Source organism: Vanacampus margaritifer, chromosome 9, assembly GCF_051991255.1.
Source record: "Vanacampus margaritifer isolate UIUO_Vmar chromosome 9, RoL_Vmar_1.0, whole genome shotgun sequence".
NCBI classification, from domain to species: domain Eukaryota; kingdom Metazoa; phylum Chordata; class Actinopteri; order Syngnathiformes; family Syngnathidae; genus Vanacampus; species Vanacampus margaritifer.
The window spans coordinates 8,466,952-8,489,882 of record NC_135440.1 but is presented as its reverse complement, the minus strand read 5'-3'; the positions used below and the strand labels follow the sequence as shown (position 1 = coordinate 8,489,882).

The window sequence follows — 22,931 nt, the reverse complement described above, 5'->3', positions numbered from 1 at the left end:
AAGCAAAATCCAACCTTATTTTAGATGCCTAAACGACATGTGGCTCCCTTGGTTTCTTTTTTTCAAGCGGCTCTTTAGTTGCAGACACTAAGTATGTCCCTCCTCACTTGCCGTACGACCAGCGTCCTTGGAACTCCTTATTTACGTATGCACATGTTATACAGACATGTCTTGCCTTCACTTACTTCACCTACTATAATAAGCATACTTATTACATACATTTTTTGGTCACCCTATGTTCCTGCCTCTTGGAACAAAGTTTTCGCCACAGGCATTTTTTTCCCTTTTTGCCAAGATGCTTTCCTAGATACAAAATTTACCATGACTTCTTCATTACCCCTTTTTCCAACCATCAACATGTCCATGAAAATTTGCACCAATCACTACACTCTTTCTGTTTGAAATGCTCAGAAATACTTTATCTTGCTCTTTCCAGAATTTATTTTTCTATTCTAAATGAAATCAGTTCCTACCTGCGGGGCATGAACGCTAATAACGTTACAATGAACACATTTTTAACTAAGTCTCCCTTTAGGATAAGCCCTACTCCAATTCTGTTCCCATCTAAACCATGATAAAATCATTTGAACCCTGCTCCTAAGCTTCTTTCTTTACTTCCTTTCCACCAGTTTTCCTGGATGTACTGTATAACTTCAAGTAAACTTAAGTCCTAAGCTTTTTTGCCATCATGCTAGCATACAAAATACGTACATGTTTTATGCGCTGTACTTTCCTCTTCTCTTTCTGCCTCTTCTCCTTCATTTTGAAGTTTTTCTCGATTGTTTACACACATTTTCTGAAAGCATGGTCCATATTCTCAAAACTCTACACACAAATCCAGAAAACACACACACGATGAGCAAAACCCTTAAATTCTCCTGCAAAAGGACACTTTATATTCAAAATAATGTAATTTCTTCTCAAAATGCTATTTTGTTGTCAAATGACAGACACAAACCAGCATAAGTCTAGACACTTCTATGAACCATCTGAACACGATGTGCACAGTGTAACACACTTGACCCCAAACACTATGATGAATGGAAAACACATTTCTTCATTCATAATAATGTTCTTAGGCTTTTTTTGTTTGGTGTCACTCTTAGTGTTGAATATTTTAAAATATTACAAATAACAAATACAAAGTTGCACATGCAAAAAATGTACTGTAATTATATATATATAATATATATAATATATATATTTATATAGTTACAAAAAAAACACAAACACACACAACACATCCCAAAAGAAAACTGTGCTGCATCCTGTCTTCTGTTTCGGTCTGACCAAAGCGCCTCATCCACATCACAGGAAAAGCGGGAAAAATATCGCCTTGCATGTAGAGTCCAGCCATGAAAAGCATCACCTGCTATATCTCCACATGCATCTTCAATGGCTTGGAGAAGGGGACACATGCGTTTGTGGATTTCGATCATATACCTTCCATCTCCAGCCAGAAAAAAAATATTCAATAGAATTGAGGAATAGAGAATATGGAGTGAGATAAACTATTGAAAAGCGTTTGTGGGAAGTGAACCAGTTATGCACCAGAGCATCCCGGTGGAAACTTACGTTGTCCTAAATGACAACATACCTGAGCTGCTCTGGTTTATCTACCTGATCTGGTGGAGTGAGTGTGTTGTGTAGGGTGTCCAATAATGTTATCAGATGGGCAGTGTTGTAGGGGCCAAGGGTGGCATGGTGATGGAGGACACCGTTGTGGGTAATAGCTGCACACATCGTGATGTTCCATTCGCGCTGACCAGGGACTTCAACAATGACACGCTGGCCGATGATGTTTCTTCGTTTTGCGAGGTTGAATCCAAACTCATCGATGAAGATGAACTGGTGCTCCACACAGCCACCTCTAGCTTAAGAATTGTCTGGAACACAAAACAATTCTGACAGATAATTGGTTGCTATTGAAGTACAATTATGATTACAATGCTGAAATATGTTTAATTCATACAGATTTGTGTAGTAGGGTTGTGTGGCAAGATACACCACACTAACTTCCCAATTTAAATAGAGAAGAAATACAATAAACACACAGATGCTGACAATAGAAAGACACCCACTATGTGTTGAAGTCTGTGTTCTATAGCGCTTAAATTGTGCAAATAGTAAACAGGTTGACGACTGTATGTATTTATATAGAGCACAAATGCTGGCCACATTACTACATATAACATAAAGAATAAGCAATTGCATATGTTTGAGATGAAAAACACCTTTGCCCTCCTGTTTCTCAGACTTATAATCATGAGGGAAATTTAGGCACAAAAAAAACTTTACCTACATGTTTATCACTTCAGCCAAACACTGTTTGATTAGTTGTGTCAGGTAGGGGAGGCAAACACTGTTATTTTTCTCACTTTGTACTTGTGATTCAGTCATGGCCCTGTGGTTAAATAGGGCAGCACTGCCAAATGGATTAGCACAGGTTGCTTCACAGGTGAGTCCACTCAGGCGACATGAGGTATGTTACTACTATGATTTGCTACTTGTTCAAAAATTACATGGTGTGGGGTCATGAAATAGACCAGCATGTGTTAATTGCATTTGAATGTTTCTCTTGTATATGAATGTACAGATCAAGTACAGGAGGAAACAGAAGAGCGCTCTCAGCAGACGTTTCCTGCTGCTGTTCATTCATCTAAATGGCATACATTTCCCTGAATGAATCACTGTTGTGAGAGTTGGAGATTATTTTCTGCTGACTATTTTCCAATAGCCAATTCCAATATAAAAGTGATAGCTACGTCCAAGTACTGTATAATGATTCAGAATTATGTCCGATTTTTAAAGTAAATCTTCAATTGACCTCTAACGTGATTTAAAGTGTCATAAAATATAATTTGTTTTCCTACTGAAACACATGGCACAGAAAATGACCTTTTTCACCATGACGTCCCACAAACTTCCGTTTATATTTGTACCTTTTTATAGGCAAATATGTATATATTTGCATACAAAGGGTGCTTGTGGAATTGTGGAACTACTAATGTGGAGTAAACATTTTTGACTGGCGAGTATGTTCAAATGTATTTGCAAGTAGGTTTGTACATATTTAAATAAGTATGAACGTACTTGTAGGCTAAATACTACACTTTTTATTTTCATATTTTCCCAAAATGCCACAGGGCATTAATTGTGCATGCACAAGTCAAAAGTTACAAATAGATACAGTTTTTTTCTTAATTTTCAACCGAATTGGTATAATGTGGACCAAATGCTTAATTTTTTTTTTTTTTAATCGCTCACATATGTGCAAGTAATATACCCTGTGGCATTAGCCTATAGGAATATGTTATGTTTGTAGCATTTAGCCTACAAGTACAGTATGTTCGAACGTACTCACAAGTATGTTTGAACGTACTTTGTATGTGTGAGTAATACGTTCAAATGTACTCGCCAATCAAAAATGTTTACTCCACATTGGCATGCAGCTCCACGCATCAGGGATGGGCAACTTTAGAAAGATGATTCCCCACCACACCTGATCAGTTTTAAGTTGTAATCATATTGTTCTTATCAGCTAGTAGCACTTATGCCTGCTCATCTCTTTTTAGAGTAGAAAATCAAGCTAATGACAACCTTACCAACATACAGAAGGTGAAGGGTCTAACCATGTACTAAGATGTCTACAATCACATAAACGGGTGTAGTACTCGATTGTGAACACTTTATGTTATCATCAATGGAAAACACAGGGTTTTTTATGTATCACATAAAATTTACAGTCAGGGTCAACTTAAATTTAATGTGATGGTTAAGACACACATTCATCCAATTATGGCTAACATTCAAACACACTTAAATGTTAATGGCTTTATGATGGAAAAAGTATTGTGTGCTGCAATGCTTTCTGTGAATTGAAGAGTGAGAGAAGTACAAAATTACACAAAACAGACCTTTTTTTCTTCTTTACAAAATCCATTGTCAGTTGGTTTGAAGCGCACAAAGTGTAGTAAGTTTCCCATCCCAGGTCTAGATTACTGCTTCGTATTTCTTCAAACTGTGTTACATACAACAGTGTTTTTTGAAAGACATTCACATACTGTGCCCAGTACTTGTTTGCACCCATATAAGCAAACAAAAAGGCACAGAAATGCTCTAATTGAAGCATTTTTGTACCTTTATTAATCATAACAGTACCGTACTTATTTGTACCGAGGGTTTCAAATGTGAACGCTAAAGGGTACATCACAAAAAAAATCACCTTGGAGAACAAAAATGGACCCTGTGCAGTCCCCCTTTTTTCTGAGAGTTTATGTTGATTCACAGCAAGCGATAATGATGAAATTCAACATTCTCTTTTGTTTTAAATATGCTCTTATTTACTAATTAGCACTCAAATTTCATAACAGTTGTAGAATTTTTTTATATTTTGAATGCATGTTCATGTTTTACATTGCACACACATGGTTTATGAAGACGTTGTAGTTAATATCTCAGGGTGCATGAATATGTTTTCTTTTCACATGCAATTGTTGATACAGTAAAAAAACAAACAAATGCAAATATCAAAGTAAATGATCAGGAGAACTTGCAAGCCAAACCTGTTAATGGAAACTGGAGCACTGATGTAGTCCGTCTTGAAACTTGGAGCACTTAACTAGAAATAGAACAAAACTAATGTCATTTAAATACAGATGAACAATCATAAATGAAAGGAGCAGCAGGTGCAAGAAGTAAAATGGCATGAAATGATTTCCACTTTATTTAAGTGAAACACTACCAAAGCAAACAACACACAGGTGTGTAAAAAAACAACTTAATTCTGCAAAGCTCCAGTATTTTTCAATTCTTTTTGGGTGCGACAGATGAGTGAGCCCATTAGACATGTCAATCATTGTTTTTCACTTTTACATTTCTTATTTGCTCTAGTTATAGCATTATTTGTAATCGTCCTTAAGTGTGAACATCGGTTTGTTTATACTAGAACAAAGAGGGCGCAGACATGCTATAGACTCCATAACATGCCTTTGTCCTCTGGCTGGCGACCAGTTCAGTGTTGGGATAGGGTCAGCTTAAGACCCCTTGTGGGTAAGCAATACATGGATGTATACATATAATTTCACATTTTGATACTGGATTAAAAAAATCATGACAAATAATTTGGGTTGAATCAACAACTTTTTCTATATTTCTACTACCCCCCCCCCCCCTTTTTTTTTCTCCACAGACACACAGTCGATTTTTATTATGACAAAAATAATGTAAGACAATGTTGTCGTTTGGGCAGATTGTGCTGGAGCCAGCAGTGATCCAGGATGTGTTGTCTGCTGGCAGCCACCTTCAGTTGCTGGAGCTTCTCAGCATCTGCTCCCACTACCTCATTCAGGTACAGAATCATTCACCATCCTCTTTCCCTCATATCATGGAGGCAATACAGGTGCTTGTCCAAAAAATTGAATATCCTTGAAAATAGATTGGGCCCACATTGTAAGTGATTTCAAGTATATATTTGTTTATCTCTACAATTTTTGGGCTTCTAGCTAATAAAACCCACAAAAAGAGGATTTCAAAAAAAATTGAATACTAAAAAGCACCTGTGTATATTGTATATAGAAGTGGGACTTTAATGCATTAATTAATGAGGTATAGTGTTTTGGAAAATACATCAATGAATGATTAATTACGAATAATGTTTCTGATTGGTTGATGCTGACAATGATGGTGCTGTTTTTTTAAATTTTGTAAAAAAAAAAAAGCTAACTTCCTCCTCTCATCTAATCCCTTTTATGAAACCTAAGATTCCTCCTCACATATTATGTCAAACAAGTAACCTAATTTGTCTTTTTTTTGTAATCTCATACTTACATTCTTTATTCATCGTCAATAAGCGAAGTGCGCACTACGTTTGTGCATGCGTGAAAACAAAAGCGAGACTACCAACTAACCGTCATTTGAATGGCGGAGATTAGAGTGGTGACAGCTTTTGCGTAACTGTACATCTTAAAGCTTGAAAGTCAACCCCCGAAGTCAGTAAACCACATGCTATGCATGTTTAAAATACATTAAATAAAAAACTAATTTTCCAGCGATTGAAATGTTATAAAACAGAGCTCATTCCATTGGATCCAATTCATTGTCAATAACCGTATGGTAGTTTAGCCTACCCACAATGCACCACGCCGCTACCCATAATGCACCATGCGGTCGAGACGCTCATTTCGCTTATATGTAGCACATTTCCCACAATGCAACTGATTCCACCAGAGACTGTGTTTTGAAAATACTGGCTATGAGGCCTTTAAGCCACTGGCGGCCAAAAGCGAAAAGCGGCTTCATGCAGGCACGCATGCACGGGCATACTCATGCTCGTACAGGCACTTGTACGAGCACACACACATGCACATGCACATTTTGGATTACATATATCCAGAGGACTGCAGCAGCTCTTTGGCACTCTCGTGTGCAGGGACGTGCAATGACATTTTTGGGGCCAAGTGCTGAAGCCTAAAAAACTTTATTTGGGGTTAATAAGAAGCACTTAAAATGATGGCAAGCGTGGTTGACTCCTGTTTAAATCAGTTTGATTAATTCTGAACACAGCCACATTTCCAGTTATCAGAGGGTGTGTACACTTATCCTGCTTGTTTCTTTTACTACTCATCTCCAAAAGCAAAAAACAAACAAACAAACAATCAATTAAGTTACACTGATTTTACAGTAGGTCATATTAAAGGGATCCTTGATTGGGCTGAACATTGACACTTATGTAACGTCTGTATGTAAAAATTATATTAGCACTAAAATTCACCACCTGAAAAACTCAAGAAGTGATTTCAGGGGTTTTTTTGGGACGGCTTTCAGCACATCTTATAACACCCAATTTGAGAGTCGGGACTGCTTCATTGACACAACAGTCTGAGTACCTCAGGGAAGGGACACTTTAAGGGGAAGTCAACCCAAAAGGTTTCTTATGTTCTCTGCAACCCCACTAGTCCAAACATTCTCATTAATATTGCATTGATGAAATATGAGTTAAGCAGCATCCTTTCATTTTGCCACTTGCTGACAACTGAAAATTATATTACAGTTGTTCAGGGCTCAGGTAACGACCAATCATGGCTCAACTGTTTTCTGAAACTGAGCTGTGATGGTTACCCGAGCCCTGAGCAACTGAGGAAAATTCGCACAATTACTGGGCTTGGTAAAGTTCTTGAAAAATCCTTCGTGAGGATTATTATCTAAGTGAAGCACTCAACACTTTTACAGTAATTAGAAATGACATTATTCAACATTTAATATAGATGACCTGTTCCCAACCGTTTTTATAATCATATTGTTGATGAAAATAACACTAATGCCATTCTTCACTTCATATATTTTGCATTATAAAATATAAAATATTGAATTTATGAAAAATTATCATTACTGTATTCCAAAATTCCCATTTACTTACTGAATTAAAAAAAAATGCCATTCATTTCATGCAATTTATTCTTATTTTATGTGACTCTCCTTATCCTGGAGATAGTAATGGCCTCTCATTTGCATAATACACATTTAAAAATTAAATTCTCCTTTAAATACTTGTGTGTGAGTACAAGGTCAGTGCATCCAGAAACACCGCTCACGCGACTACAATATACAACTGTAGTACAGGGTATCCATAAAGTCTCTTTACCATTTAAAAAATGTAGTAAAAATGCAATTGATTAGATATTTTATTCAGATTTGTTCTATTGTATTCAGTGTTTAAAAAAACACACAGTGTTTATCATTACTGACCTTAAGCAAAGGATTACTGATGCCATTGCCACAATTGATGAGGCTATGCTACAGCGAACATGGCAAGAAATCGAGTACCGTCTTGATGTGCTTCGTGCAACTAATGGTGCCCATGTAGAAGTGTATTAAAAGAGGTAAAAAAAAAAAAAAACCTTTAATAAACGCTGAATACAATAGAACAAATCTAAATAAAATATCTAATCAATTGCATTTTTAATACATTTTTGAAATGATAAAGAGACTTTATGGACACCCTGTATATCTTGCATGTTGAACACTCAGTTAAATACCAACGGCAAACATTGCTCTTGTGAGCCATCTGGTGGTTTCACAACGTTATGGAGCAACAGCTGACCAGGCCTTATCATTTGAAACAGACGAGCGTTAAGTGATTGTTTATTCATGTCAGTTACTATAAACACACATGCATACTTACGTATGACCCAAGTTGCACCAGATGTTGCATTAATGGGAGGCAAGGTCAAATTATTATTGATTTACTGGTACACATTACATCAATACTGGCATTAACAATCCGATTGAGTAGCGTGTCACTATGACCTACCCGCATAATTGTGATTGTGAATAATGATGTGCAGTGAATACTTAATTGATCAAAGCCATCTTTGCTGTGTACAGTATTTCAATTTAATTGAAAATACACCAATTATCAAAACTCATTTGATTGTTTAATTCGAATGAAATAAAATAATCTTAATCAAAATGTATCCTGTGTAGAATATGTACTTTGATTTATGTCATTACGTGCACGACACTGTCAACATTCAGGGTATACACTCACTGCTGTATTCGCCAATGCCACAAGGTGGCAGTCGTATTCCACATTTTCAAACTACTTTGATCCCACCACCCCCCCAACACTTATTGCCTTTCTCCCTCACTGCTTTTTCATTACACTGTGAGATTGAAATCAGCTTACGCTTAATGTAAAAGCTGCACATTTGTGGCTTGTCTGATAAAGCACATGCGCTCTATAATAAATGTTTGCCAAGTGGGAATGCGTGGCATTTGTTCTTAACTCAAACTTAGATTTTACTGTAATATTGGAGTGTGTACTGAATGGATACTAACAGAACATTTAAGCAAATGTAAGAGATGGCGATTCATATTTATAGAAAATAATTTCGACCATTCTTTCTTTTAGAGTAATTAATATCGAAACTCTATCTCTCTCTGCACATTTGCAGGAATTGAGCAGCGTCAACTACTTAGAGCTGTACCGTGTGGCCGACCTCTTCCACCTTCCCTCCTTGGAGGAAGCCGTGGTGGACTTCTTGGTGGGTCACCTGTCTGAACTGAGCCAGACACGGCAGGAGGAGGCCCTGCAGCTGCCGTTCCGCCTTCTCAAGGAGGTTCTCAAGAGTGACCGTCTCACTTCGCTGAGTGAAGAAGAGATATGGAAGGTATGGAAATGTGTGAGTTTGTGTGTTTGTCCGCGTGTTGTTCAGTTGCAAGGCTTTATTGTCATAGATCTGTGCATAAATGCACAAAATGTGAATTTGATTCAGATACTATGCTCCAGTTTAATTACAATCTTGGTTTCTGTTATTAATAAAACAACTACGTTTATAAAATGCAACTCAACATTATTTTAACTGTAAAATGGATCAAATGAAATAACCCCTCCCAAAACAAAGAGCAACTGAAAGTGACATGTTGAACAATGCAGAAGTTGGCAATTTTAGAAAGTAAAGGATTTTCAAATAAATATTGAATCTTATTCCCCCACATACATTTTCCCATACGTTTGCTATACGGCTTTTCCTCACGCTAGGGTCGCAGGTGAGCTGGAGCCTATCCCAGCTGACTTACGGCAATACGATACACCCTGGGCTGCTCACCAAACAATCACAGGGCGCAGACAGTATAGACAAAGAAACATTATGGCGTCTTCAATTAACCAAAAATTGTGGAATGCAGACGTAAGCCGTAGTACTTGGAGAAAACGGAAGCATGGGGACAACTTCAGCGTGGTTTTGGATCACTAACCTCTCAGAACTTTAATTCTCTTTCCCAATACTTTTGTCCACCTAAAATGTGTTCTTCTAAGTTGGTGTCTTTTTTCCATCTTTGTTTCAAAATCTTTTCATTCGACAGAAAAAAATAAAGGCATTGGCCTTTTGGAGGGAGTGTATACGATTCTACTGATAAAAGATCAAAGATGATATGCAGTGATGTGCAATAACATGAAATGCAAATCTCAGAGATGGAAATTAAAGCTACTGAATGCAGAAAATGTTATTTTGAATCGCTACTGCCACCTGTGGCCGAAAAATTTAATTGTGTTTTCACTTCTTCACATACACAACGCGCACATGACGTCGCATCACATCCGCAGACAGAGAGCAGGAAATTTGAACCCGAATCCAGTCTGATAACCAGAGGTTGGAGGCTTTCAAGGAGTACCCATTATGAACAGCTAAAGTGTTAATCTACTAATTAAAAAAAAAATTCTGTCATAAGTGGTCAGATAAATAGGCTATTGTAATGCTATTTTTTGGGCAATTTGTTGAATGCAACTTAAGTGCACAATCTTGAAAGGTAATAATCAAAGATTATACATGTACTACATTTAGACATATAGGAAGGAGTGTACTTGGTTTGGAAAATGGATGTATGGATAGGAATCAAACCAGGGGTCATTTGGTCACGGGTCACATTCTCATTCACTTGACGAAGCTGCTCCAAAGACTAGAGATGAAACCATGTATTTTATTTTATTTTTATTTATTTATTTATTTTTTTGTGTCACTGCTAATACAGATTATTGGTAGTCAATATATTTGGAGTGCATATTCATTTTCACTGAAAGGGAAAATATGGACATAAATATTTTAAGAAATTTAAGCATATGTTTATTGAACACCTTTTGAGAGTAGCAAAATGTTTACAGACATATTTGTTTTAAAATTCTAACAAAAAGTGCAGGGAGGTCCCAGTGTTAAAAAATTAAATGAAAACAAACAAGTTTTTTGTTTTGTTTTTTGCTTTCTTTATTAATTCAAACTCCAACATCCAATTCAAACTGAGCACACAAACCAGAACAACGCTGTCAAACAAGATACAAGAAAAAGAAAACACACAAAACAAAAACAAAAAAACAAATGATCTAATCAGACATTTTTTAAGTTATTAAATAACGACAATACAATACAATACAATACAACAAATCAAAACCAAAGGTCGACATTTAATAAATCTACATCTGTGAATAAACTGTTTTGCCATTATTATCAAAGTATTGAGCATCATTTCCCTTTTTCTGTCTTGTCGTTACAATCCCAAACTTAATATTTTTGAAATCCAGTGTTAGTGAATCCTTGTCCTCCGAAATCCAGCGCTGAAATGCTTCCCAAAATATATTGGTGTACTGTACACACATTCAAAAAAACAAATGTGCCAAAGTCTATGAAAACAAACAAGTAAATTCCAAAATTTCACATTTTTAACTTCAAACAAAAACAGAAAGTCATGTAGAGTGTCAGCAGCATGCCTTGTAATGTTAATTGAAAATTTGAATAAATAGTTCCCTGAAGCTAACACAGGTTCAAATTAAACCATTATAAGCTATCACCTTTAAAAATATATATTTTCAAAAGTTTTTTTTTAAAAGGCAGATGATGACGTTCATGAAAATGCGGAATATCGGCGACGATAATCGGTCCGGCCGATGATTGGTTTATCCCTACCAATGACTTATAATAATGCAAAGCAATATCAGAGTTTTTAACTTCAGGCTAATTGTATCTTGGTGCACAACTAGAAAAACACAACTGGAAATGATTGACACGGTACAAAGCAAACACGCTGCTAATAGAACAAATTAAACACTGCCATCTGCATCTCATATAATGTTTGTTTGTGTTGACCTGCAAATCACAGTGGTCTTTTTCCGACTGTGTGTGTGATTGATTGCCATGCATTCATGCATGTGTGTAAGCAAGCAATCCTGGCTTGTATGCCTGTCTGATGAAGTGTCAAGGTGTGTGCGTAGACGGCAGCGTGAGGACTTGCCATTTTGACTGTTCATTTGCGCCAATCAGCCTCCCCCCATGTGCCCTCCCTCTTTCCTCCCTTTCTCTCTTTCTCCCCTTCTCTTTTCTGATTAGGCCCTCCGCGCCTCCATCAGGGCCCCAATCCCCCAGCTGTCAGTCGCCCGCTCGTCTGATTGAAAACAATCAGGCCTCTGATGGCACAATTACGCTGACCCCTTAACCAGCCGCCGCCGACATAATCAGTCTCTGATTAGGCTGCTTTAGGCCTCCTTCACTGCACCCAGAAGGTTAATTTGAGCATCAGACGGAAGCGGACAGGAAGAGGGGGCCATCGTCCGAAATTGTGAGCGCACCAATATCGGACCGATAGAGCTCAGCTGTCAATCATTGTCACCCCGAGTTTTCTCAGAGACTCGCGCTCGGAAAATCACATTTTCCCCGGCTTTGTTCCCCCCTCTTCTTTCTTGCCATCCTTTTGCTCTGCCTTCATGTAGCTCACCCCCTCCCCTCACCTCCCCTCGCTCCCTCACTATCTCTTTCCCTCACTTTACCCTTTTTACACACACACACACAAACACACATGCGCTTGCTCTTTCAGCGTGGAGCGGAAGGAGTTGATTTATTCTGTGCCCCGAGGAAGTTGTGTGATGCAGCGTGACCTTCACAGTCAGCCGCCGCCATGCAAACACACACGCGCACACACACACACACACACACACACACGCACACACGTACGCTGTCACTTCAGAGCTATGAAGCGGAGGAAAGCAGGGTGAGCGATGGCAGTTACCACAAAATGATGGAATCCTGACTTTGGTGTTTGTTGCCGTTTTTCCACCTTTAGAGTAAAGCTAAGGCTAAGATAATCTACATTATGATTTATGCATGACACAATTGTGACTTATATTGCATATCAAAATCTATATTCTTACAAATGAGTCTTCACGGTAAAATCACTTTGTTTACGTGATAATGAAATCATTCTGACCTCACAGCAGCTAAATAACCTTCCACAGTTCTCAAGTTCAATTACCCAGTTTGCCTGCATTAAACAAAAAAGTGTGCCCGTGCATATTTACAGTTGTGTTGGTTTGCCAAAGTCTTTCATAATAGCCTGTAGGTATCTTAAAAAATAATTACGGTTTGGAGTCCTCCATTGTTTATTCCCTTCAAATTCCCCCTGCACCTTTTTATTTGTTAATCAGCATGTTTGCCTTCTTTTACTGTTTTGGTTTATGCCTTGGTGCTGTTCTGAACCCATAAAAGGACTAATGATTGATTATTTCTATCATTTGTCTTTTGTGGGTGCTACGAGTAAGGCATTCACACTGATGTTGTTGTGTATCAAATTGATTACAATAATCTTGCAATGGACATCACTGAGAAGAAAATATACAACTGCCTAAAATATTTTTTTTCTAATGGGGCAATATTCTGAGAAAAAAACTCTCAAATTTGCGAGAGAAAACTCGTAAATTTGCCACTTTATAAAGTGGCAAATTTGCAGGGGGGGGGGGTCTGAAACTTACGAGAAATACACGTAGCGTAGCTATAGTCTAACGTGAAGAGTCGTTGGTGGTTAATGGGACACTGTTTATAAAATGAAAAGGCAGGATGGAGACGGATTCATTCTTAATTTAAGCTTTACTCATCATACACGGCAGCTAGAGCGACAACACTTCCAGATTCCCTATCAGCTGACTAACCAATCAGAAGCTAGCATACTTTAGGTAAATGCAAGTGAATGATGGAGAACAGCAGATTCGGCACATCAACTTAACTTGTTGTACAAAAAAATATGTGTAAAATATAATTCTGTAAACAAAAATGTACAAGTAAATATTTATTTTAACAAATTAACTTAAATGCTTGATCCTCAGGGTGTGGACCTTCGCAAAGCGAGGCATCTTTGTCGCTGGCCGTACGCAACGCTTCAAAGTGCGAATGCTATGATATGGTTGAAGCCATTACTGTCTCCTTATTTGAAAACCCGACCGAAAAGTATTGGCACAAACATACAAGTAGTACGCTATGTGTATTTCTCGTAAGTTTCTGAGGGTTTTTTTCTCGCAAATTTGCCACTTTATAAAGTCGCAAATTTATGAGTTTTTTTCTCGCTAATCTGCCACTTAATAAAGACACAAATTTATGAGTTCTTATCGCAAATTTGCCACTTCATAAAGTCACATATTTTTGAGTTTTTTTCTCGCAAATCTGCCTTTTTATAAAGTCACAAATTTGTCACTTTATAAAGTCACAAATTTATGAGTTTTGTTGTCGCAAATTTGCCACTTTATAATGTCGCAAATTTAGGAGTTTTTTTGTCGCAAATTTGCCACTTTATAAAGTCACAAATTTGTGACTTTATAAAGTCACAAATTTATGAGTTTTGTTGTCGCAAATTTGCCACTTTATAAAGTCACAAATTTATGAGTTTTTTCGCGCAAATCTGCTACTTTATTAAGTCGCAAATTTAGGAGTTTTTTTGTCGCCAATCTGCCACTTTGTAGTCGCAAATTTATGAGTTTTTTTACTTGCAAATCTGCCACTTTATAAAGTCGCAAATTTAGGAGTTTTTTTCTGGCAAATTTGCCACTTTATTAAGTCACTAATTTGCCACTTTATAAAAACACTAATTTGCCACTATATGAAGCCACAAATCTACCACTTTATAAAGTGGCAAATTTGTGAGTTTTTTTCTCGGAACATTGCCCCTGCCTATGAAAAAATATTTATTTATATGTGGCCCTAATACGCCGTCGTAAAATGTGCATTTTGGTTGGTTTATTTTTTTCTCAAGGCTTATTTTCACCAAAATATTTTACTATTTCTACATAATTTGTAGTATAATGGATAGAAAAAAAATGTAATAGGCGCCAACTAGACTAACTTTGCATTCATTCATATTGCTATGATGTCATCCCTTTTAATGTGGTATCGGGAAATTCTGTCATATTCTTATGTCGCATTTGAGCTTTTCCTATTTGTATTTGCTATGATTCTGAATAAATAATGCCAGTGTCAGCCATACATTGTGAATTACAATGTTCTCTTTGCACAAATCCACTACTTCCTGAACTCAGTACCACTCCTTCATTTTCTGACTTGATGATTGGACAGATTGATTAATCCAGGTTTGTCTGGCCATTGTCGTAATGGTTACTGAATTCAGGCACACCTGGATTAATCAGTTTGTTTGAAAATAGATGGATAATATTTTTATTTTACTTTGGCTTGATAATTGTTGTAACATATCCATACTTGATTCACCTTTTTGTGTTATCCTTTTTAGTTTGTCGTCATGTGGTTGGAACACGACTGTCGCTACCAGTACACTGAGGATCTTCTGCAGCATGTCCGCTACGGCCTGATGGACGTCTCAACCCTGCACCACCTAGCCTGTAGCCACCCCCTGGTGCAATCCAGTTCCACTGTTGCTGCTCTGGTAGACGAAGCCCTGGACTATCACCATAGCACCTTCGCACAGCCCCTTCACCAGTCAGCCCGCACCAGGCCTCGCTTCCAGTCCCTCACTCTCTACATCGCCGGGGGAAGAAAGCGGGAGGTGTGTCGAGTCCGGGAGCTACGTTATTTCAATCCGGCCGCACAGGAGCACGTACGTGTGGCGGGAGGCTCCAATTGGAGCGATTTGGCACCCATGGACACTGGGCGCAGCCACCACTGTGTGTCTGTTATGGGGAACTTCCTCTTTGTTGTGGGCGGCGAGATGGAGCACAGCAGCGGGAGGACGTGTGCGGTCAGGACTGCTTGTCGATATGACCCCAGGGCAAACCGCTGGACTGAGATAGCGTCCATGAAGGCTTGCAGAGAACATTTTGTACTGGGAGCTTTGGGTCAGTACCTGTATGCGGTGGGTGGCAGGAACGAGCTGAGGCAGGTGCTTCCCTCGGTAGAGCGTTACTGTCCAAAGAAGAATAAATGGACATATGTGCAACCCTTCGACCGTTCACTTTCATGCCACGCAGGCTGTGTGGCTGAAAACCTGCTCTGGGTCTCAGGTAAGCACCAATAGAGATACACACGATTCTATTAGTATGCTATGTTATCAAACGTACTGATACACACCTTGCCTTTTTATCATACTGCTTGGTAAACATGTTTTTAATTATGTTTCACAGGTGGGGTGACAAACACAGCTCAGTACCAGAATCGACTGATGGTATACGAGCCAGAACAGGTAACCATTTGCACTGCCACATTGGTGACAATGGGGTTGAAGTATGGGCTGATGGTAGGTCATTCCATCCTCTCCCTTTGGTCCCAGACACTCCTTGTAGAATCACATCTGGATATCTCTCTGCATTGAGATTGCTTCCAATGATAACATTCGGACACCACTACAAAATGGCGTGACCCCTCAGTAGGGAGTAGGGTGGACATTCGGACACAGCCTTGGTCTTTTGAGTACAGGAAGTACGCTGATCTGTATATATTAGTGGATAGCCGATAGCCCATACACGACCGTGCAAGCCGTTGAAGCCACAGGGCGGCCATCTTACCACTCCCATTTCGCAAGCAGACTACTGTATATACTTTACGTTATGTGCTGCTTTGAAAACACCAAAATGGTGGCCCTGCGACTTCAAAAGTCTTGGCCTATCCGCTATCCAGTTATATACAGATCAGTGAGGAAGTACTTGTACGCATAGCCTCTAGCCACAGACTGAATGAATAGACTAACAATGCTGCTTACTCGCTATAGTAAGAAGTGAAACCAGAATTTTTACCCTAAAGGGGAAGTATACCTCAAAATTGTCTTTACAATATGTTGTATGTGCCTCCACAAGTGTAAACATAGCATTCAGATTAATAGTGTGTTTGTGGAATATGAGTTAAGCAACATAATCCAGCTGTTTTTATTCATCCTGGGAGTGGGTGGGGTGTGTGTGTGTTTTTGGGGGCATTTTGGCACTTGTTGTTGACTCAAAATGACATCACAGTTACTCAAGTAACAAACAATTACGGCTCAGCTTCAGAAAACAGGTGAGCCGTAATTGGTTGTTACCTTAGCCTTGAACAACTTTGATGTCATTTTCAGTCGACAACAGCTAGTGACAAAATGACCGCCCCCTGAGATTGATTAAAAACAGGAATGTTTCTGCTTAATTCATATTCCACTAACGCAATATTATCAGAATGCTGTATTTAGACGAGTGGAAATGCGGAGAACATATTGTGAAGAACTTTTTGGGGTTACTTCCCCTTTAACTTTTATTATTGACTGCATGTCAATGCAGTCAATGGCAACAGCAAAACAAGCTTTTTTTAACATTCGGCTAATTTTCCAGGGGCGTAACCCACATAACAGCTAAACTGCTCATCCCAAAAATGTGTGTTCCTTACAAAAATGCCACCTTCCAAAAAAGTATTGTTACAAGAAATACTCTTCCGAACACAATTACTCATTCTTTTGATACATCATACAGAGATTTTTTCTCATATTTATATTTATTGGTAGTATAACTCATTTCACACATTGGGATATTTTGTGCTCTTGCGTAGTGGTATCTCATCTGTGGGTATGTGTTCCCACATCATTTGTGTTTGAATATTTGTTATTTGAAGGGAAAACACTCCCGAATTCAATGCTAACTTCCTGTTAGCATTTAAATGGGAACCTCCCTTCGCTCTTAGCATTAGCGCTAGGCTAGCGATGTTTTAAAAACGAAGCATGTTCTGTATTTAAATATACAGTGGATGTCATTCTTATCGTCGTGTGTTTAGTTTTACAGTTAACTCTAACAGGCGTGTCACCAAACAGCTTAGAGGACACTAAAGGACTACAGAATAACATACGCTACACACTTGCTAGTTGCTAATGCTACTCAAGCAAAATGGTGCATTCAGGGTATTTTCACAGCGTCTGAAACTTTAGTTGTCTTCGATGATAATGTTTTAGGGGAAAATAATCGGCCAATTGTTTTGGCCGATGTTTGAAGGGCAATAATCGGCTGATTAATCGGTTGGGCCCTAGTATTAATATTAGTAGTAGTGTATCGGATGATCTCACACAGCACACTGGTTGGAAATGTCTGCCCTATGAAATCAAAGTACAGTACAGAGAAATATGGTTTAAAGTACAATAGTCACACACAGCCAATTACAGTGGATCGCATTGAGCTCCGGTGTGTTTGTGTATGCATATGAGCCAGCTGTTAACAAGGCCTCTGCATCTTTCTGGGGCTGCACATAATGTGGAGGTATGCGGCATGTTTACATGTGAGGCGCGCATCCATATGGGTCTGTGTTTGTTCGTGTTGGCCTGGAAGCAAGGGAGGGAGGCACGGGAGAGCCTCATTTGTATTCACCAGCGATCTACATACACCTGCCAGAGCAACAGCAACCCATACCCCCACCCACCCACTGTACCCTCAACAGATGGCCACCCGTCAACACACACACATACACACACTTTCTGTACCTCAATCAAGCTCTCTCTCTCTCTTTCTCTCTCTTGCTCTTTCTCCCTGACACAAAATCAGCTTTAATACACTTAATGAAATGAGCAAGGACTGTCTAAAAATGGAATGGCTAACATACAATTTGAAATAGTCATTAGTACAAAGCGGAGCTCCAGTGCCATATTATTTATCTAGTATACTGAGCATAACATCAAATACCCGAAGCATGCTTGAATATTAATCTTATTCATCTACCTTCACTCCCTCTCCTCACTTCCTTTTAACCCTTAATTCTTTCCTCCTCGCCGTCGTCTTCTTCAGGACCAGTGGTTAGCACGCAGTCCGATGTTGCAGAGGCGCGTCTACCACGTGATGGCAGCGGTGAGAAGGAAGCTTTACGTGCTCGGGGGGAATGACCTGGACTACAATAACGACCGGGTCCTGGTGCGCCACATCGACTCGTACAACCTGGACGTGGACCAGTGGACGCGCTGCTCCTTCAGTCTCCTCACAGGTGGGGAAGGTGGAGAATGGCCACAACGCACGGGTACAAAAAGAGTTGTGCAATGCAGAGCATTTACTGTAAATGTTTGACAAAGCTTGAATCAGCTTGGCTCAAATTAACATTTACCAAAAGATCCAACGCAAGTGCTGTTTGAATTGGTCTGCCAGTAAAAATATAATTTTGTTTAAAATAATAGTAAATTAAAAAAATATTTATTTAATAATACATGAATTTTGTTTGAGGTAATATAAAACACAGTATTTTGGTTACCTTATTATTCACATGAGAGTTACAAATAATTCTTGTGCAGTTTTAAACCATTGCAAACATCAATTATGAACTGATTTTTCAATATCTTGTGTATATTTAACTCATTCACCCCAGACATTTTTTTACCAAAGCAACCCCCTTCGCTCCCGGCTGGTTCACTGGATTTTGACTGATTTTGCAAGGCTCACAGTATATTATGTTCTATTGTGATAAAAACATGAAACCTACCAAAAGAAAGATTAGAGTCTCTTCCTTCATCAGGAAAAAAATATATATTTGTATCAGTTTCTGTTTTGCATCAATTAGCATTTGAATAAAGCTAAGTTCCATCATTATTTACAAGTCTGTTTAAAACTGGAGAAAAGCGCTATTTTGCAACATAGCCCTTGCTGATCTCTTATACTTTGCTGCCACCTGCTGGCTATTTTTATGTAATAGCTACAATTGCTTAAAGCCCCCTGTTCACGTCAGAAGCTGTATCAACGCCTTCTGTATGCTCTTGCATTAAAAAAAAAACGTGTAAATACCCTTTTGGGAGTGAAGGACAATTTTAAAAACGTGTTTACACGTTTTTGGGTTTGAATGAGTTAATCAGCAGGCACAATCATTTGTTTTGGGTCTCTTGCGTATGACCTTATGTTCTGGCCAGTCACTTCATATTTGATGTCTTAAAAGGCAAGTAGAGATTTCAGTCATAATTTTATCCACTAATATCAATTAGTCAATTACTTCAGTCAGTGCTAATCTTAAAGAGGGTCACCAGTTGAGACAAACAACCACCCACATTCACATCTATAGACAGTGCATTTGTTTTCAATTTTTTTGGGGGGAAATACTGTTATTATTGTGAGGTTTGTTTAAAAACACTCAAATTATTCTTGCTGAAATTATTAAAATTACTGAATCCTATGCTGAGCACCATTTGCATAGCTCAAGGGTGTTTTTTTCTCCAAGGGCAGAATACAGAAAAATAGAAAGATGTAAGAGCCACAGCGGCTGGCTCTCCGCCGAGCAATGGGAAACGGCCATTAAGAAATCAAGGTAAGCCTCGTAGCGTTCTTAAAGAAACTGCATGCGATTGGGAGAGCTCATTTCTTTAGGAACGCTACGAAGCTTACCTTGCTTTCTTAGTACGCGTTTCACATTTCTCGGCAGAGAGCCAGCCGCCATTTTACGTCACTACTGAAGGCCTTGCGACGGGAATAACAATGGCGGCGTACGTCCAAATAAAGTTTCTACAAAATGTATTAAACTGGAAATGATTTATGAAATATAAATCTCATAGTTATGTTAGTAACAACCAAATACATCATATAGAGCAAACTTGTCATTGCAGTCGGGGTTCCTTTTAACTTAAACACCGTAAAACCAATCAATCAATCAAGCACATTGTTAAAATAATGTCGTTATTTTGAAAAACTGCCATGTCAGGCAAATCATTTAGCATCTGAATCCCATCTCCACATTCACAGTCAAGAGCAATCTGTAATAAGCTAGGATGGCCATACAAATCGAAGAAAGTGGATGAAACCATTTTGGTTTTCTGTGACAGAACTATCTTTATCCTCCAAATTAGCAAGAGAAATTCTGTTGCTGTTTTAGCTGTAAGTGTATTTGTGTCTTAGCATATCTAGAAAAGTTATTACGGCTGTGGTAGTCCCCATTACTCTCGTCCACCCACCCGCACTTTGACAGCTACACTTCTGCTCACCCTCACCCTAAAAAACAACAACAAAAAAACACATTGCAGTCCATGTAATAACTTATTTTCAGTAGGTACTGAGTAGGCTAAGGGCCGCTAAAAAAAAACTAAAAGGGCCATAGATCTCAGATCACAGTCTATTTAGATTTAGAGAGACGCATAATTTGCATAATCCTTTGAAATGTGTTGTAGTCAGTCGACTCGTCACCATATCCTACTTCGTTACTTCTGAAATTGAAATAAACCTCTGTCATGTTTAGAAGATTAAAAAAAAATGCTGTTCATCAAGAGCACTTACATACATACACATACTGTATAAATACTTTTTATGATTATATGATTGAAAGTTTAGATGATTTTTTCCCCCTACCCATGTATGTTTTGTTTATTTTATTGTTTTATGTGCTTTAACAGTATATAGTACACTGTTTTATGTGTGCAAAAGTTCAAGATTTGTCTGTCAACACCTCCACCTACCTGTGCCGTCTTCTGTGCTCATCTTTGGCTAAGTGTCCTCAGCTCGGGTGTTTGAAGCTCTTCTCCTTCTCAGGTCAGAATGAGTCTGGAGTGGCGGTCCATGATGACCGGATCTATGTGGTTGGAGGGTACTCCATTTGGACCAATGAGCCTCTGGCATGCATTCAGGTGAGAGACGACTTTCACAGTTCAAACTTTTCATCAGCCTTTTCATTATCACAAATGTTCATTCTTAACTCATTCATTACCATTGATGGCTATAAACGTCAAAAATTCATTTGAACTATTTCTATTAGTTTAACTTTTTTTTTCCCACTTTTATTACAAGAGTATGAAAACCCATATTTTTTTATTGTACATTTAGAACTTATATGAAATTTGTGAATAATCACGAGTTAACTAGTGAAGTCATGCGATTAATTACGATTAAAAACTTAAATTGCCTGACGCCCCGAATTTTTATTTTTTATTTATTCACTGCCATTGACGGCTATAAACGTCAACATTTCATTTGAACTATTTCTATTAGTTTAACATTTTTTTCCCACTAATGTTAACAAAAATATGAAAACCTAGAATTTTTTTATTGTACATTTAGAAACGATATAAAATTTGTGATTAATTGTGAGTTAACTAGTGAAGTCATGCGATTAATTACAATTAAAAAAAATTATTGCCTCTTGCCACTAATTTTTGATCATCTTTTTTTTGTTTTATGCATTTATGGCAGTGAATGAGTTAACATAGTTTTAGACATTTTGACATTGTCATCTTACACATACACAATACAAAGGTTTGAAGTTTGGAGACCCCGGATAAAACTTTGTACATCCAAATTTCAGGTGCTGGATCTGAGCCGAGAGGGAAAAGAGGAAATTTTCTATGGGCCAACGTTGCCGTTTGCGTCCAATGGGATAGCAACGTGTTTCCTTCCTGCTCCATACTTCACATGCCCCAACCTTCAGACACTCCAAGTACCCCATCACAGGATTGGTGCTGTTTAAACCACTGCTCAACTATATGTTAGGACGCAAAGAGGACTGGTGCGGAACAGCCAGACCTTTGACAGTCAGTATTTGCAAATGTGATTTGAAAATAAAAATGATGGTATTTACTGTGACACTCTCCTGACGCTGCTCTCCTATCCGGAACCTATTGTGTTTTCCTGAAATGCAAACCAGTCATCCTGGTGTGTAGTGATTAACAAAAAAAGAAAAACACCTCAAAGGCATAAGCCAGTATATGCAGGCATTAATGCAAACCCTGGAACATAAATATTGTAACTTACTTAATTATTCACTCTGTCATGTCAATAAACCTGAGCAGCAAGCTGTTTTTTTTTTCAAACTTTGGCAGTGTACATGCTATCACCCTCTAATTCAAGACTTGTTTATTGTTACACACGCTTAGCATTCTCAGTATGTAAATGCACTTTTTATCATGCTGAAAATAATTCAGTGCGGTGCTGCCATTCTTTGTCTGAGTGAATACTGTATATCGACTTTTTCAAAAATAAATATTAATGAAACATGATTTATGTATTATTAATGTTATAGCTGGAACATCCAGAGAAAATGAGGGATTAGTCTCCTTGATCAATGAGCAGCAATAGATAAGTGATCAGTAAATTGATGAATTCTGCACGCACCACTGAGTAAAGTGTGAAGGACTCCAGACGAACCTCGCTGACGTGAGAAGAAACGAAATGACCACAAAAGGGACTTGGTGCAAACTAAGTCACACGGCAAGAAATTGCTAAGGCTTGCAATGAGACAGACTGGAAAAAATGACAC

The 22,931-nt window shown here is 38.3% G+C and overlaps 1 protein-coding gene across 2 annotated transcripts in view; it reads left to right on the top strand.

Annotated features, from left to right (window-relative positions):
- Window positions 1-22,671, top strand: part of klhl32 (kelch-like family member 32) — a 33,432-nt gene extending 10,761 nt beyond the window's left edge. For both annotated transcript variants that reach the window (XM_077576416.1, XM_077576417.1), the window contains 7 exons: window positions 5,252-5,350; window positions 8,955-9,170; window positions 15,055-15,781; window positions 15,902-15,960; window positions 18,506-18,698; window positions 21,212-21,306; window positions 21,981-22,671. In XM_077576416.1, coding sequence (XP_077432542.1) covers window positions 5,252-5,350; window positions 8,955-9,170; window positions 15,055-15,781; window positions 15,902-15,960; window positions 18,506-18,698; window positions 21,212-21,306; window positions 21,981-22,142 — 1,551 coding nt within the window. In that variant the 3' untranslated portion in view covers window positions 22,143-22,671. The remainder of the gene's footprint in view (window positions 1-5,251; window positions 5,351-8,954; window positions 9,171-15,054; window positions 15,782-15,901; window positions 15,961-18,505; window positions 18,699-21,211; window positions 21,307-21,980) is intronic.
- The last annotated feature ends 260 nt before the right edge of the window (window positions 22,672-22,931 follow it).